The sequence below is a fragment of the Arachis stenosperma genome, chromosome 4 (genome assembly GCF_014773155.1).
Source record: "Arachis stenosperma cultivar V10309 chromosome 4, arast.V10309.gnm1.PFL2, whole genome shotgun sequence".
NCBI classification, from domain to species: Eukaryota; Viridiplantae; Streptophyta; class Magnoliopsida; order Fabales; family Fabaceae; genus Arachis; species Arachis stenosperma.
Window position 1 is genome coordinate 4,121,319 of NC_080380.1, and position 15,387 is coordinate 4,136,705.

At 34.1% G+C, this 15,387-nt stretch overlaps 2 protein-coding genes across 4 annotated transcripts; one reads left to right on the forward strand and one right to left on the reverse strand.

Annotated features, from left to right (window-relative positions):
• The first annotated feature begins 636 nt into the window (after positions 1-636).
• LOC130972876 (auxin response factor 1) lies at positions 637-5,855 on the forward strand. Of its 3 annotated transcripts, none has more exons than XM_057897205.1 (14): positions 637-801; positions 917-994; positions 1,368-1,483; positions 1,807-1,902; positions 1,988-2,044; positions 2,221-2,373; positions 2,475-2,559; positions 2,718-2,808; positions 2,940-3,104; positions 3,339-3,458; positions 3,549-3,790; positions 3,861-4,342; positions 4,920-5,110; positions 5,217-5,855. In XM_057897205.1, exons 2-14 carry the CDS (start codon positions 952-954, stop codon positions 5,386-5,388), a joined length of 2,013 nt encoding a protein of 670 aa, XP_057753188.1. In that variant the 5' UTR covers positions 637-801; positions 917-951; the 3' UTR covers positions 5,389-5,855. The 3 variants fall into 3 exon arrangements, with proteins under 3 accessions (XP_057753188.1, XP_057753189.1, XP_057753190.1); XM_057897206.1 differs by having other exon boundaries at positions 3,879-4,342; XM_057897207.1 differs by having other exon boundaries at positions 3,954-4,342.
• An 83-nt stretch (positions 5,856-5,938) lies between these two features.
• Positions 5,939-9,430, reverse strand: LOC130972878 (uncharacterized). Its single transcript, XM_057897208.1, has 8 exons — positions 9,020-9,430; positions 8,328-8,500; positions 7,494-7,587; positions 7,128-7,239; positions 6,928-7,016; positions 6,584-6,669; positions 6,342-6,406; positions 5,939-6,231 (listed from the first exon to the last, which is right to left on the reverse strand). The coding sequence occupies exons 1-8, from the start codon at positions 9,368-9,370 to the stop codon at positions 6,125-6,127; spliced, it is 1,077 nt and encodes a 358-aa protein (XP_057753191.1). The 5' UTR covers positions 9,371-9,430; the 3' UTR covers positions 5,939-6,124.
• Between the last annotated feature and the right edge of the window lie 5,957 nt (positions 9,431-15,387).

The window sequence follows — 15,387 nt, forward strand, 5'->3', positions numbered from 1 at the left end:
ATGGGAGAGAAGAACGTTGCTTTGGTAGTGAGATCAATTTGGAGGGATTTGAAATTGAGTTGGGTTTGGATCGGATATCCATTAAGCAACCCGCTTGGCCCATCTGACTTCTTTCTTTGCTTTTCCTTGGGCTTCTATTTTTGCTTTTAGCCCACCATTCTTGCTATTTGTTTTTCATTCTATTTGGGCTATAAAATTGAATTTTGGCTTGCAACAATAAATAATTAGTAATATACAATTATAATTAATCAACACTAATTATTTATTTTGCCTAAAAATAATATTTGTCATCACTAATTAATTTAGTTAATTTCTTAACTCAACAATAATTAATAAATAAAATTTTTTTTATATTTAATATCCAAACATAAAATTATTTTATTTTTTTATAAAATCTTTTAAAAAAACCACTAATTAATTTAGTAACTCAACAATAATTAATAAATAAATTTTTTTTATATTTAATATCCAAACATAAAATTATTTTATTTTTTTATAAAATTTTTCAAAAAAAAATAACTTAAAAAAAAAGTCTCTTCTCTTAAACTCGGTCAAACAAGTCCAAATAAGTCCTTAATTCTACTAAAATAAAATACAGAAAAAAATGATATTATTACAGAAATAGAAATAAGGAAATAGGTGAAAGAATCGAGGCAGTAGCAGCAGCGAAAGGGAACAGAGTGGGTCTTGTCGGCTTCAACCAAACACGACCTTATCAGCGATCTAATTCGATCTACGCTCTTCTGCTCTTCTTTCCCCCCCTTCCTTTCCCAAACCCTAGCCTACTCTCAATTCAACTTGGTACGCTTTCTTCGATTCTCATTCTGATTTCATTTCTCTTCTCTCTCTCACCTGGATCTACTCTTTCTCTTCACTTCTCTATTTTCCTTTCATTTTCCCTTCTTTTCTTCTCCAGCAAACTAGCACATCACTTACGAACTTCTTCAACATATGGCTTCAAATCAGATTCAGTCATCTACTACAATTCATGCAGGTTTGACTTTTTTTGCCCCCTTTTGCGCAGTTTTCAGTTAATTCTATATTTACTCAAACGTAGTTACAAATGCAAATTACTTTCAAGCCTACCTCGGTATCCCCAATATGCTTACTGTGGTGGATTTCGAATGCGTTTCTGTTTAACTGGGATTGTAATTTCTGGATTTCTGGCCAAGAAAGAAGTAGCACACATCACTAGTTAGAACTGCCACGTTGAGCTGCAGCTGAATTTCAGTGATATAATCGGATTAAAAAAGGGACTTTTAAGTCAGCGGCTCTGCATTGTTTCTAAATTTCTTTTTAAGGGAAAACAAATCTGGAAGCAAAAAAAAGTTCAAAACCCCTTTTGTTGTTTATTCATCCTTTTACAGGGGCAACCAATGATGCTTTATACAAGGAACTGTGGCATGCCTGTGCTGGACCTCTTGTCACTCTTCCTCGTGAAGGGGAAAGGGTTTATTACTTTCCACAAGGTCATATGGAACAGGTAAAGGTTGCATGGCCTTGAGTTATTAATTTCCTGCTTCAATTCCAGTGAGATGTTTGTGCTTTTCTAAGCCTTGCTGTAGCTGAAGTCTTGGATGCTGTAGCTTAGTTGTTCTTTTATCAGTCCTTGAAGATTTTATTGATGTTGACTAGGCTGAGCTATCAGCTATGTTTATTCATTTTGAAGAATGACTAATCTTGAGCTATAATTCATGCCAATTTTTTGTTGATTACATGGATTTTGTGGTATTGTTAAGTTCAGTTCCCATTCTTTTATTATAGAATTCTTTTAGTCTCTTACCTGTGCCGTTTATTATTATATAGCTCGAGGCATCTATGAATCAAGGTTTAGAGCAGCAAATGCCTTCCTTTAATCTTCCATCTAAGATACTATGTAAAGTGGTCAATGTTCATCTTCGGGTGAGTTGCACTTTTCCTTTTCATTTGGAAATTGGTCAAGTTATATAATGATCATCATTCACTTATCAATTCATCATGCTTGTAGGCTGAACCTGAAACCGATGAAGTATATGCACAGATAACTTTGCTTCCTGAAGCAGATGTTAGTTCCTGTCTTATTCTTTATTTGATATTACTTTTATAGTTAAATCTTTTTGGTTATTTTGATTCTATTTCTCAAGTCCCTTTCCTATTATGATGTATTTTGTTTTGGTTTCTCTCCTTTTTCCCCCCTCTCATATTGTGTTTGTCCCCCCCTCTCTTTCTGTTGTGGTTTAGCAAAGTGAGGTGGTAAGCCCTGATGATCCTCTGCCTGAGCCACCAAGGTGTACAGTCCATTCATTTTGCAAGACACTTACTGCTTCTGACACCAGCACCCATGGAGGTTTCTCTGTTCTTCGAAGACATGCGGATGATTGTCTGCCACCACTGGTTTGCATCTTTCAACCTTTTTTTAAAAACAAAAAAGTAAACATAAAAGTTCTTTATTATGATCACATTTAGCCTCCTCATAATTTCCTTATTTTGTTCAGGATATGTCTCAGCAGCCACCATGGCAAGAATTGGTTGCAACTGATTTGCATGGGAATGAATGGCATTTTCGGCATATTTTTCGAGGTATTAAGTGGTTTATATTTTTCATATTTCCTTATTTGAAAGCATATATAAATGGGTGGGGTCTTTGACACTCATCTATCATTTTGTTGATCTGTATAATTTGATATTTGATGTTCGCTCAGTCCGTTAAGTTCCTGAATGCACAAACTAATTTGCAGGGCAACCAAGACGCCACTTACTGACAACTGGTTGGAGTGTCTTCGTCAGTTCCAAAAAATTAGTGGCTGGTGATGCATTTATATTCTTAAGGCAAGTTGTTTATTTTAATAGGGGAAGTGCTGTTTCTTTCTGAAGGAGCAAGACAAAAATAGCTTGCATTTTTCATTTAATTTTGTTGTTTTAGTCATTGTGGTTGGTTTTTGTTCCATGAATTACTCTAGGGGTGAAAATGGAGAGCTCCGAGTAGGAGTTAGGAGGCTCATGAGACAGCAAAACAACATGCCATCTTCGGTTATATCCAGTCACAGCATGCATCTCGGTGTTCTGGCTACTGCATCTCACGCCATTGCCACCGGAACACTGTTTTCAGTATTTTACAAACCCAGGTCTTGTATTTAGCGCTATGAAGTTATTATTTGTTGTAGTATGCTTTTAATTCTTGTTGTTGGTGTTTTCAGTTTGTCATTTTTTCAGAGAGATTGGTATACCATCTTTTAATTTGTAGTTTTTAAAATTTAAAATTTTTATTTTATATATGATAGGGATAGGGATGATAATTTTATTTATTGTCTATTACTTTAATGACTATAAGCTCTGCTGATTATCAAAGTTTATCTCAGAACAAGCCGGTCGGAGTTTATTGTGAGTATCAATAAATATCTTGAAGCTCGAAATCATAAACTCTCAGTTGGTATGAGATTCAAAATGAGATTTGAAGGTGATGAGGTTCCTGAAAGAAGGTGCACAAGCTAGTTGCTTTACCTTTTTTATTTTATTTTAAGTTTAGCACGTCATCCTGTCTGATAAACATTCCTATCTTGTGAATACAGGTTCAGTGGGACAATTGTTGGCGTTGGAGATAGCACATCATCAGTTTGGGCTGATTCTGAGTGGCGATCGTTGAAGGTTCAATGGGATGAACCATCGTCAATTTTGCGTCCTGATAGAGTTTCTCCATGGGAATTGGAGCCACTTGTATCTACCACCGCAGCAAACTCCCAGCCAGCCCAAAGAACAAAGAGATCGCGGCCTCCCATCCTGCCTTCACCAATGCCTGATTCATCAATGCAAGGTATCTTGCTCTTATACAATTTATTCAAGCAAATGTTATTCTTTTGCACACATTCTTATCTTTGCACCAGGTGTATGGAAACCACCAGTTGAATCTCCATCTTTCTCCTATCGCGAACATGGCCGAGACCTCTATCCATCACCTAAATTCAATTCTAATGCAGCCAAATTTCTTGGTTTTGGCGGGAATATCTCTGCACCCAACAAGTCCATATATTGGTCGAATAGGATGGAAAACTCTACAGAATCATTTTCACCTATAGCACTTAAAGAATCTGCTGAAAAGAGACAAGGCACTGGAAATGGCTGTAGACTCTTTGGAATTCAGTTACTTGACAATGCTCATGCAGAAGAAAGTTTGCCAACTGTCACCTTGTCAGTAAGGGTAGGTGATGATAGGTCTGTTCCATCTTTGGATGGTGAGTCTGATCAGCAGTCTGAACCATCAAATGTTAATCAATCGGATATTCCTTCTGCAAGTTGTGATGCTGAAAAATCATGCCTGCGGTCTCCCCAGGAGTCACAAAGCAGGCAAATAAGAAGCTGCACAAAGGTTAGATAGCATAACTTGTACTTAATGTTGGTGTAAGACACATTTGTTCGCTTTCCATTTAGAATCCTTGAACATTCTTGACATTTTCCCTATGCACTTCCTTAGTTAGCTGTAGGTTAATTATTTGAATGTCTTCATCATACAGAATTGTCTGATGATTTGTAGCTTCTGATATATTTTTTAGAATGATTCTGCATTGATTGACAGCATTTGACACAATGAATACATATTAGTATGAGATTGGATTGAAAGTTTTTGACATTGATACACAATAAAACTTCATTCCTAGTCCATTCAGAATCATGATCAAATGGTTCAACTAACCAAAATATTTTAAATGGAATCCACATATTATCGGTAGTTAAATATTCTCTTAGGTACTTATTCATAAATGCTACAATAAGATTGTTGTAAAGCTTCTGCTTTTTGGATGATTCAATTCAATCTAGAGGTTCATTTTTTTTTTCTTCCTAGAATTTGCAAAAAGGGTTAACTTCCTCCTTTTTTACAAGATGGTGGTGCCTGCCTCAATTTGTTTAATGAGATTTTTTTTGATAAAATTCTAATATCATTCCAGGTTCACATGCAAGGTATGGCTGTTGGAAGGGCTGTGGATTTGACAAGGTTTGATGGATATGAGGATCTGCTTTGGAAATTGGAAGAGATGTTTGACATCAAGGGTGAGCTCTGTGGATCTGAAAAGAAGTGGCAGGTTGTCTACACTGATAATGAAGATGACATGATGATGGTTGGAGATGATCCATGGCTGTAAGATCCATTGGTGCTAGCTTTTTACGTAGAATAATATTTTTGTCACATATTATTAGGATATTTGTATGTCTATGTTAAACTCTAGCTTGCTAATTTACTGCAGTGAGTTCTGTAGTGTCGTGAGGAAAATTTTCATCTACACAGTAGAAGAGGTGAAGAAACTTTCACCGAAAATTGGACTTCCAATTAATGAAGTGGTTAAACCAAGCAAACTGGATGCTGAAGCAGGTGTGAATCCAGAGGATCAGTCATCCGTTGTGGGGCCTGGTTGCTAGTACTTCTAGTAGAAAAGCAAAACTCGTCGCCATATTACAATAAACATCAGAATGGAAGTGTAACGCGAGAGAAATTAGATGAACTTGACAAGCACTTCATCATGGACTATAGGAGCCACTACTGGTTTACTCTCTGTTTATCCCAAGCGGCATGGCAGCATCAACACTTCCAAGCAGAAGACTGGTTTGATACTATGCTGTTTGATCTGCCTGGAAAGATAGGCTTCTGTTATTTTGGGCACTATGCTTCTTCCAATGGTTCATGTTCCTAGCTTATTCAGTTTTGAATGCTCCCCGAGCATTAAGAAATCAGTCTGTGATCGAGTATCTTAATACACATGCTTTGGTTTTCTTTTCTGCTTCTTGAGTAGTTATCTCGATGTATTGTATGTCATTTCTGTATATAACCTTCTGTAATCTTTGAATACTATTTAATGTATGTATAACAAGCCAAATTTTCATTTGAATTATCTCAGATAATTGGTAGTATTTCTTTCTATCATTATTTCAAAATTGATGAATTGTACTTTAAAACGGTATATTATGGGTATGAATGTATAAATATAATTGCCCACAATGAAATTGAGGCCATTTAACAACTGGTGAATGATGATGATCCTTTCTGTACAAGAATGTGGGATAAAAAAAAATACTATAAACCTCAGCACTTTAGCCACAACAGAATAAGTTGGTTTCAACACCAAATTATGATACACTCATCAGCAGTTATAATCATTCAGAGGGTCTCAAGAAAATGTGCAAAGCTAGTGTACTTGGGCTCCCAACCTAGCTCGGCGCGCGTTCTCGAGTTGTTTAATCTCTTACCTAGAGGATCATCGGTTCCTACCAAAAGAAAAAAAAAAAAAAGTAAACCAAGATAAATTGTGATTATGATTCATTAATTACTTTTGATTTTCAATCTCAACTGTTTTCAAAATCAAACAAGTCTTTACCTGTGAATTTCTCAAATCTTTTACTAAATTTCCCACTTTGGTTGACTAGATCCATCACTTCCTGCCTGCCATGATGTAGAAAAGGTGTGAGAGTCTTCCAAGAAATATGATTAAACAGGAAATGATGGAAACAATTAACACTTGTGACAATAATGAACAAATATGTGAAACTTGAAAGAATAAGCAAATTATCAAATGAATAACATTTTACATAGTCTCAAAGTAAAGGGAAGCTTTGTAACCTGGATAAAGGGTGGTTATCACAACCCAAGAAAATCTTTCTGCGACATTTCTTCTTCAAGATTGTAATCGAAAGGGAAGCTGCATCCTGGTTTCCATGCCGACACATTTTTCAAAACAAAATACTCATCTTTTCAAAATGACAGCCAATATATGGAAACATGGAAAGGAAAAAAGCAATTTCATGGTTTGAGAAAATACAACTAGGAAACAAAATACTCAAGTACAAAGGACATAAGAGAAAGAACATAGTGGAATAACCTCAACACTTGAGCTGCTAAAGCCAAATAATATCGAGCTTCGATAATCTAGCAAGTATAATAAGATGATGCAATGACATTCTGACCTCATAATGTATAAGATTCAGGATGTGGTCAGGTCGAGATTCGACAATCCCCTTCTCTAACCAATAAACGTGTGCGCCTCTATCTTCTTTGTTTTAAAGGTCAAGGTAGACATCAAGTGTAAACATAGAAGAAAAAACCACCGAGACGAAAATGATCTTTGGGATCAGAGCAAATAGAATACCGAAAACTGAAAAGGATATATAAAGTCCGGACAGCCTTACGACAGAGCCGCCGAACTCCAGCACAACATTTTCAGCTTTAAGAAGGACGTCGGTCCTGGGGCTCCTCCCAAATGGCACAACCGGAGTATCCTACAAAGAAGTAAATCAAACCTTGGGAACAAGACACTTTGGCACCATCATTCATACACCAGAAGATGCGGAAGCATGATTCTATAATTATATAAATCCGAAGATAACAAGGAAAAAAGTGATGCACAGTTGCACAAATGAAGCAACCACAAACAGATTCAAACTTGTAGATGTGATATGTAAACAATATCAATATCATTGATTCAAATATGACAAGAAAAACAAAAAACAAGCAGCAAAACAATGTTTCCTACCTCATCACAAAAGCCATTGTCGTTACAATCATACGGAGCAGAACTTGATGTAAACAGAAAAGCACCTTCGCCATTCCAGCACAAAGCAGCTTGCCTGATTGGTTGACAGTTCACAACACGTCAGTTCGGAACTACACCTTGTAAACTGATTTAGTTTCCTTCTATTTTAAGTATGTTTATGTTTTTTATGAAGGATATACATAAGTATCACATTCGAGGCCCTTGTCAAACTCTGAAGAAGAACAAGAGCTAACACACATAAACATTAAATTTACACTTTCTCAGTTTTGTTTTGATTATATAGAAATAGCTCTAACATACAACTGATAAGATATTTACAGATATCTATTTGGGAAAACTCTTCATATATAAGAACACCGAAAACAAGAGTGATCATGCATGACCCACAATAATTGTTGCTTTTTTGCAAGTTATAACATAAAACCAGGGAAGGAAATCAAGTGTAACAGTTGAAGGCTTGAGACTTCTCACATAATTCAGCACCATTTTATGCAAGCATGTTTCCCACGTAAATTAAGTTTCCATAATGGCATGTTTTCCAATAATCCTTGTGAACGAAGTTTGAAAGTGCAAAGCTTTAATATTTATACAAGAAATCTAGCAAAACAATATAATCCTCAAAGAAGCAATTTTCGCATCTAAAATACTTATCTGTATTTCATATATATATATATATATAGTCAACAGAAACATTAAAGCCTTGTGATTATAGGGAGTAAGAACACCCTACTTAGCAGAAGATTGTTCACAAAAAGGGACTTAATTCACAAAGGTGCTCAATATTTCAAGCTAATCAACTCTGAAATTGCTCACCTTAGATCACCAGGGTAGTCTGCAGATTGGTAAGGTGGAGCACAGAAAATCACATAAGGGAATTTGTAGTCTTCTTTTGTCCACTTCAAAGAGGGACTAATACCCAATTTAATCAACTCTTCATGATGATTAGTGGTTACAGTTTGTCCAAAAACTTGACAACCCGGATATTCCTGCTTCGGTCAATACAAAGTTACAAACATATCCATAGAAGCATATTGATAACAAGGATCAAAATTCAAATCTTCGAATCTGGGCTACATTTAAAGACAGAAATACTGTGACTTGATTCACTCATTCGGCATACATTCAAGTTAGTTAGGAACTTACTGATTTGAATGTATGCTGAATGAGTGAATCAAGTCACAAATACAAAGACATTGGAAGAAAACACAAACATAGAAACATGTACATGTCAAATGTTTCTGTCCCGGTATGAAAAGTATATCAATTTTCTGTCCACCCCAAAATCGGGAACAGCGGGACAAAGACAAAAACAAAGGCAAAGACACAATTTTTATGTAATATATGTGTCTTTGTCTAGATTTCTGTCTCTGTCTCCGTCTCTAACTCTCAGTATCATATATTTTCTGTGATGACACAATTATCAAATACACCAACATCATAGCTACAAATAAAAGTACATCAAATTTGTATAGACAAGAGACATGAAAAGGAAATAAAAACAGCACCTCACGCCATTTCTGAGCAACCAAACGACCAAGAACACCAGGACCAACGATGAGAAGGTCGTGTTGTCCAATTGCATGAGAAGGTGAAGACCCCAATTCTTGACTGGGAACAGAACCATCTTCTGCCGAGACCTGAAAATGGGTAGCACTAGCCATCAAAGACAAAGATAAAGATAAAGTGTTTGACTTTAGCTTAATACCCCAACTTGGAGTAGTGGATAGTGAGGGTAACAAGTTTTTGGACTTAGAATAAGGGAACCCAAAACGTTGAAACTGAATTTGAGTTTGAGTGTGGTGCATGCAGAGAGTGATGGAGCTGAGATGAACGATTGATCTCAATCCCATCTTCATCAAAAAACCAATTTTTTAACTCTTTGATGTTATCTCAATTCCCGAGATTACATTTTTTTTGGGCATAACGTGTGTGAACCACCAACCAATCACAATGTCCCTTAACCAACTTAGTGATGAATTTACTCGCAAATAAGTAATTAGAAGTTCGAATTTTATTTTGTACATATAGTAATTTAGTAATTTATTGGTCAACGACAGACTTTTAAATAGAACTTAGATCCGTGATAAATTAGTATTCAAATTCAATTCGATCCAAATTAAACCGTTTATCTGATCCAGTTTAAATCGAAAACCGATTAAAACCGCACTAATTCGGATTTGATTGGATTCTATTTTTTTAAACCGCTGGATCGGATCGAATTTCGGATCTAATTTTTTTAACCGATCCAATTCAATCTAAACCGCACAATGTGTTATAATATAATTATTTTATTATTAATTTACACTTATAATATGTTCAATTTTTTATACATTTTTATATTATTCATGTATTATTGTTATTTAATAAATATTTTATGTTAAATATTATTTATTTATTTATTTTAACTAACCTATAATTTTATTTCTATTGTTATGTTAATGTTGGCTTTTTAAAATATTGTTGAGATTTGTTATATTATTGTTAATTATTTAAAATTTGATGTTGAGATTTGTTATATGTATTTAATTTTTTTAATTTAAAAAACCGCAAATCCAATCTCATCTAAATCGCTTGAAATTGGATCGGATGGGATCGAATTTTTTTAAAAAAACATCCAATCCAAACTGCACTACTACTAAAATTAGTGTTCGGATCGAATGAGTTTTTTACTCAAAATCGATCCAAACTGCACCGCAAACACCCCTAATTCCATCTATAACAAGAAAAAATCACAATGCCACGTTTTCTCTTTACTACTCGCAAGGGTGTGGCAAAATGCATTTAGCTATAGTTTGAAATGTGGTCAATAATAAAAAAACTACAGTACTAAAACATTAGTCATTAAGAAATGGGAATAAGAAAATAATAATCAATAATTTGTAGAGAATATATATATATATATATATATATATAAATATAAATAATTAAAAGAAATAAATATATAGTTCTGCATATTAGTACAAAATATTTACTTACTAGTACCAAATAAAAGTGTTGCTTTCAATACCCTGAAGTCAATTCCACCTAATTGTTTTAAAACCAATCAAATTGTAGCACTGTATGGATAATAATTTTTATTATGACTATTTTATGATTATGAAATATGAATGATGTAATATGGGTTAATAAATTACATATGCATCAATATTCCATGGCGTGTACATTTATTTATATTAAATGATTCCGGAACAACAGAGACAAAATTTTCCGTTTATTGACTTTCATTTTGGGCATCACTTTTAGTTTTGGTAATATTTATCTTTAAACCCTTATTAAAGTTTAAAAAAAATTGAATAAACTACTTTTTTTATTTACAAATGTTTAAAAAATTGATAAATTTACTTATGAAAAAATAAAATTAACGTTATATTTATAAAAGATGAGTTTAGATGAATAAAATTATCTAAATATTAAAAAATTATCTAAATATATTAGTACATTAAAATTAATAATTAATTTTAGTATATACCTAATATTATTATTTTGTTAATGTATGATAATTAATATGGTCCGATATTTAAGTACATAAAAACTTTTGGTAAAAATAATACAAATTTACTCACATAAACACAAGCTAAGTAATAAAAAAATAACCAAATTATACATGATGTGCATTAAAATATAACCAAATTATAGATGCATGTATGAGAATCAACATCCCAAGGGACAGAGACAATATGAAAATGTTTAGGTTCACCTGCCTTATAACAACAATAATCTCTTTTATCTTGTTGTAGCTGTCCTTACACTTCAATGTTTCTCTATCCTTAATGGAAAAGACAGTGCCAATTACCATGATGTAAAGCAACAACCAATCTCACTTGTCACCCCCCAAATACGAAAAAAAGATAAATATGTCATTGATCTTTTAGTCTATAGATATTTAAATTTTTGAAAATTTAAAAATATATTTAAATTTTTAATTTTTTCAAAATTTAGATATATCGATTTTTTTGTTCACTTAGATCTATCAGACTTAACAGAAAAATCAAATGTGGCTTCCGTCGTTCTAATTTGGCCGATATACAGATGCATACGTGAGAGTAGAGTTTTTAAAATAAGACAAATTAAACTCAGGGATCAATATGTCCAGGTTTTGAAAAGGTAAAAAATTTAAATATATTTTCAAATTTTCAGAAACTTAAATGTCCACAAACCAAAAGGTCAATGACCTATTTATCCTTTTTTCTCCCAAATACATTGTGTGCAACATGCATTAGGGTTAGAAATATTTATGATTTTTTTTAAATATCTCTAACTTTTAATTTCACTCGATTTTGTCTCTAATATTTTTTATTTATTCAATTTTATTTTTAACATTTTTTATTTATATCAAAATTATCTATGATAGTTTTTTATTTTGTTCCTAAAATTTTAGATGAAATTAACGTTCAAAAATAATTTTGGCATAAATTAAAAATATTAAAAGATAAAACTAGATAAAACTAAATGTTTGGGATACTTTAAAAAAAAAATTACAAACATTAAAAGATAAAAATTATATTTTATCCATTATATTATTATATAATTTTCACACAATAAGTGTGATACAAGACAATTGCAAATCAATTCCTATAACATTACCATATACCACATAATTATATTGGTGTTCATTGTGTATCATTATATTCCAACGCAACTTAATCATATTGTATATACTTTTATTATAGGTCTCACATTGAACTATGATATAATTTTTTATAGTATTTATAAATGAGAGGTAATTTTTGCTATATAAACTAACTTTTAGAATAGTCACAAAAAAAAACTAACTTTTAAAATTAAATTTATTCGATTTAATATAATAGGGTCACCACAAACTATATTTTGATTGAATACTAAATAATTAAGTGGCAGAGATAATCCGTAATCAATATATCTTTATAACCAATATTGTGGGTTTATTTTTTTGGGCATGCAATTTAATAAAGAAGAAAATCTTTTTAAGTGGAAGTAAAAAATTGAAAGAAAAATTTAATGAATTTAAACATTTTAACATAGGTAATAATATTTTTGTGAGAAAGAATTAATTAATTAACTTTTTTTTCAATCATTTTTTGTTATAGTTTTTTAAATATAAGTAGAAAAAATATATATATACAAGAGTCCAATTATTATGTAAAAAAGGCATTATTTTCACACTTGGTGATGATGTCGGAGGCATGCAATCTTGAACTTTCATGGCTATGAACGATTGAATTGATTCTATTACTTTGTCATTGTCACACTTTGCTATAAAAGAAAAGCAAAATCAGAATGGTACACAAAATAAGAATGAATTATTTGATGTCAAAAAAGAAAGGAGAATAAATTACTTGGGACTGCCACAAACTTTGCATAAAGATGGTAGAAAAATACTGTGCCTAAAGATCAATAATATTCTTGGACTGGCAAATATATTTTGTACGCTTACAATAAAGCTAAAATTTGGTCTTAGCTTGTCACAAAAGTTTAACACTTTTTCCCCTAACCATGGTGCATATGTTAGGTTAAGTGTCTAATCTTTTATTTCGAAGATAAATAAATTATTGATTAATTAAAAATATAAAAATATTATTTTTTTTTAAAACATGATATATAAATTGTTTTTGGGAATCAATTTTATCTTTATATATTTTGGACGACCAAAGAATTTAAATGTTTTATTTTTTAAAATGTGAGATATTTTTATATTTTTAATTACTCATAAAGTTTAGAATTTTTTTTAAATTGAAAAAATATAATATTTATTAATTTAAATAAATATATAAGTATTTACTGAAATATATTTAGAGTCGTATCTCAGATGCAGTGGGAAAAATCGAAAATCAAACGTATCTTGAATGCAGTGATCCCGTTATATATAACGGGACTCGTGGGTCATATCTCGGGTGCACCGAGATATGCTCATATTCTGACATGGGGCACTGCGTCCGAGATACGTGTAGGAAGCAAAACAGGGGCACTATATCCGAGATATAGTCAAGATTATAATTAAGATCTCAGCACTCAAGATATGTTGTACAATAAGTCTATTTATAAAGACCGTTCCAATACCTCTCCTCACACAATTCACAATCCATTCATTTCTTTGTCTTCTTTCGATTTTGCTCTGATGGAGAACAATCAATACTTTTTTGTGGTGGTTTATCCGAATGAGATAGTCAGACACGGTGATGAATGGGTGATATTTGAGTCAGACAATACTGTGATGCTGCGTACTTACGGGTTGATACCCTGGATGCACTAAAGACGATCATGCTGCGTAATATGGGAGGAGTAGGAACAAAGGAGGTTGGGAAGATTGCATATAGATTTTTGTATGTGGTTCCGAACGGTGGGTTTATGAACCGGTTATTCTGGATAGATGGGGATCAGTATGTGAGGGCCATGTTCGACGTACATGCGCGACTGATACCCCACCGTGTGATGGAGTTGTATGATGTAGTCCGAGATGTAATTGATGGGGATGGGCTGTCTCCTCCGGGTCCTGAAGTCGTGCCGCTCGAGGCGACACCAATCCACTATGCCCAGCCTCATGATAGTGCCGATGATTCCGACGGTGAGGGCGATTCCACCTATGTTGCCGGGTCTGAGTCATCGATTGATACAGTGTCAGAGGATGAATTTGTGCCGGAGACTCCCAGTGGCAGCGTTGGTAGGTTTCTGCTACCTCTGCCTTTGGCCATTCCTCGACTGTCGGATGTTCCTAGCCTTTACCAGACGTTGAACTTGGATACAATGCACTCGGACGATCTTTTGAACGCTGGGGACGGGGAGGATTACAACACGGATGGTGGGGGTGAAATTCCGAATTGGACATAGGTTCAGCAACTGAGAAGCAGTCCTACTGGTAGTGAAGAACTACAGTATTCGACGGAATCCGGAGTACAGAGTGCTGGAGTCATATAGGCTAAAATATCACTGCCAATGCAAGCAATTCTCCAATGGTTGTCCATGAAGTCTTCGTGTGGCATTACGACAGAACTTGAATTACTGGTATATTTCACATTATATTGTGGATGCATTAGACTCTATACGTTTGTTTTTTGTTTAGCATGTTGTTGACACTGGATTAATATTCACAGGGAGGTACGTCGGTTCGGTGGATCGCATACCTGTCTGTTGGCAACAGCTATTGGCAGCTATTGATAAGAACAGAGAGTTTGCCGATGTTGCGAGTCACCCATTGTGATCGTAGGGCGTCCGTTTTTAGCGTAGAAGAGATGGAGCTAGTAGATGGTTGGTCACAGACATCATATCGGGTTCGCCTTTTCGAGCGTACATGCGATGTGGCTTGTTCCAGTCATTGCATTACCCATGTCGACACGTCCTGGCGGCATGTGCAGCTGTGAGTATTGAGTGGGGTCATTTTGTGGACCCTGTGTACACGATGGTCTCTATATTCAAGGTATACGAGAGGGAGTTTTCGCCGATACCAGACGAAAAGATGTGGCCTCCATGGTACGGTGCACGCTTGAAGCCCAACCAAGCCATGAGCATGAAGGCATCGGGTAGGCCGGTGTCCACTTGGATCCGGAATAAGATGGATGCCATTGAGCGTGCGGAGAAGAGATGTGGGCTCTGCCGCGGAGAGGGCCACACTAGACGTGGGTGTCCCAATGCGCTCCACTCGGATCCATGACGACGCATGCAGTTTAGCGTTTAGGTCTTTTTGTTCCAATGTTGTCACTTTAATGTACTAATTGTTATTAAATGTGTTTAATGTGTAATGAAGCATAATTTCTATATAACTAGTTACCTTCGATTGTTATGAGACTATTTTTCATCTATAACATTACAATATTTAAAAAAAAAAGCATACAATATATTTATAACATCAGATATTGACTATATCTCAGATGCAGTATCCCTGTTTTGCTTCCTTACACGT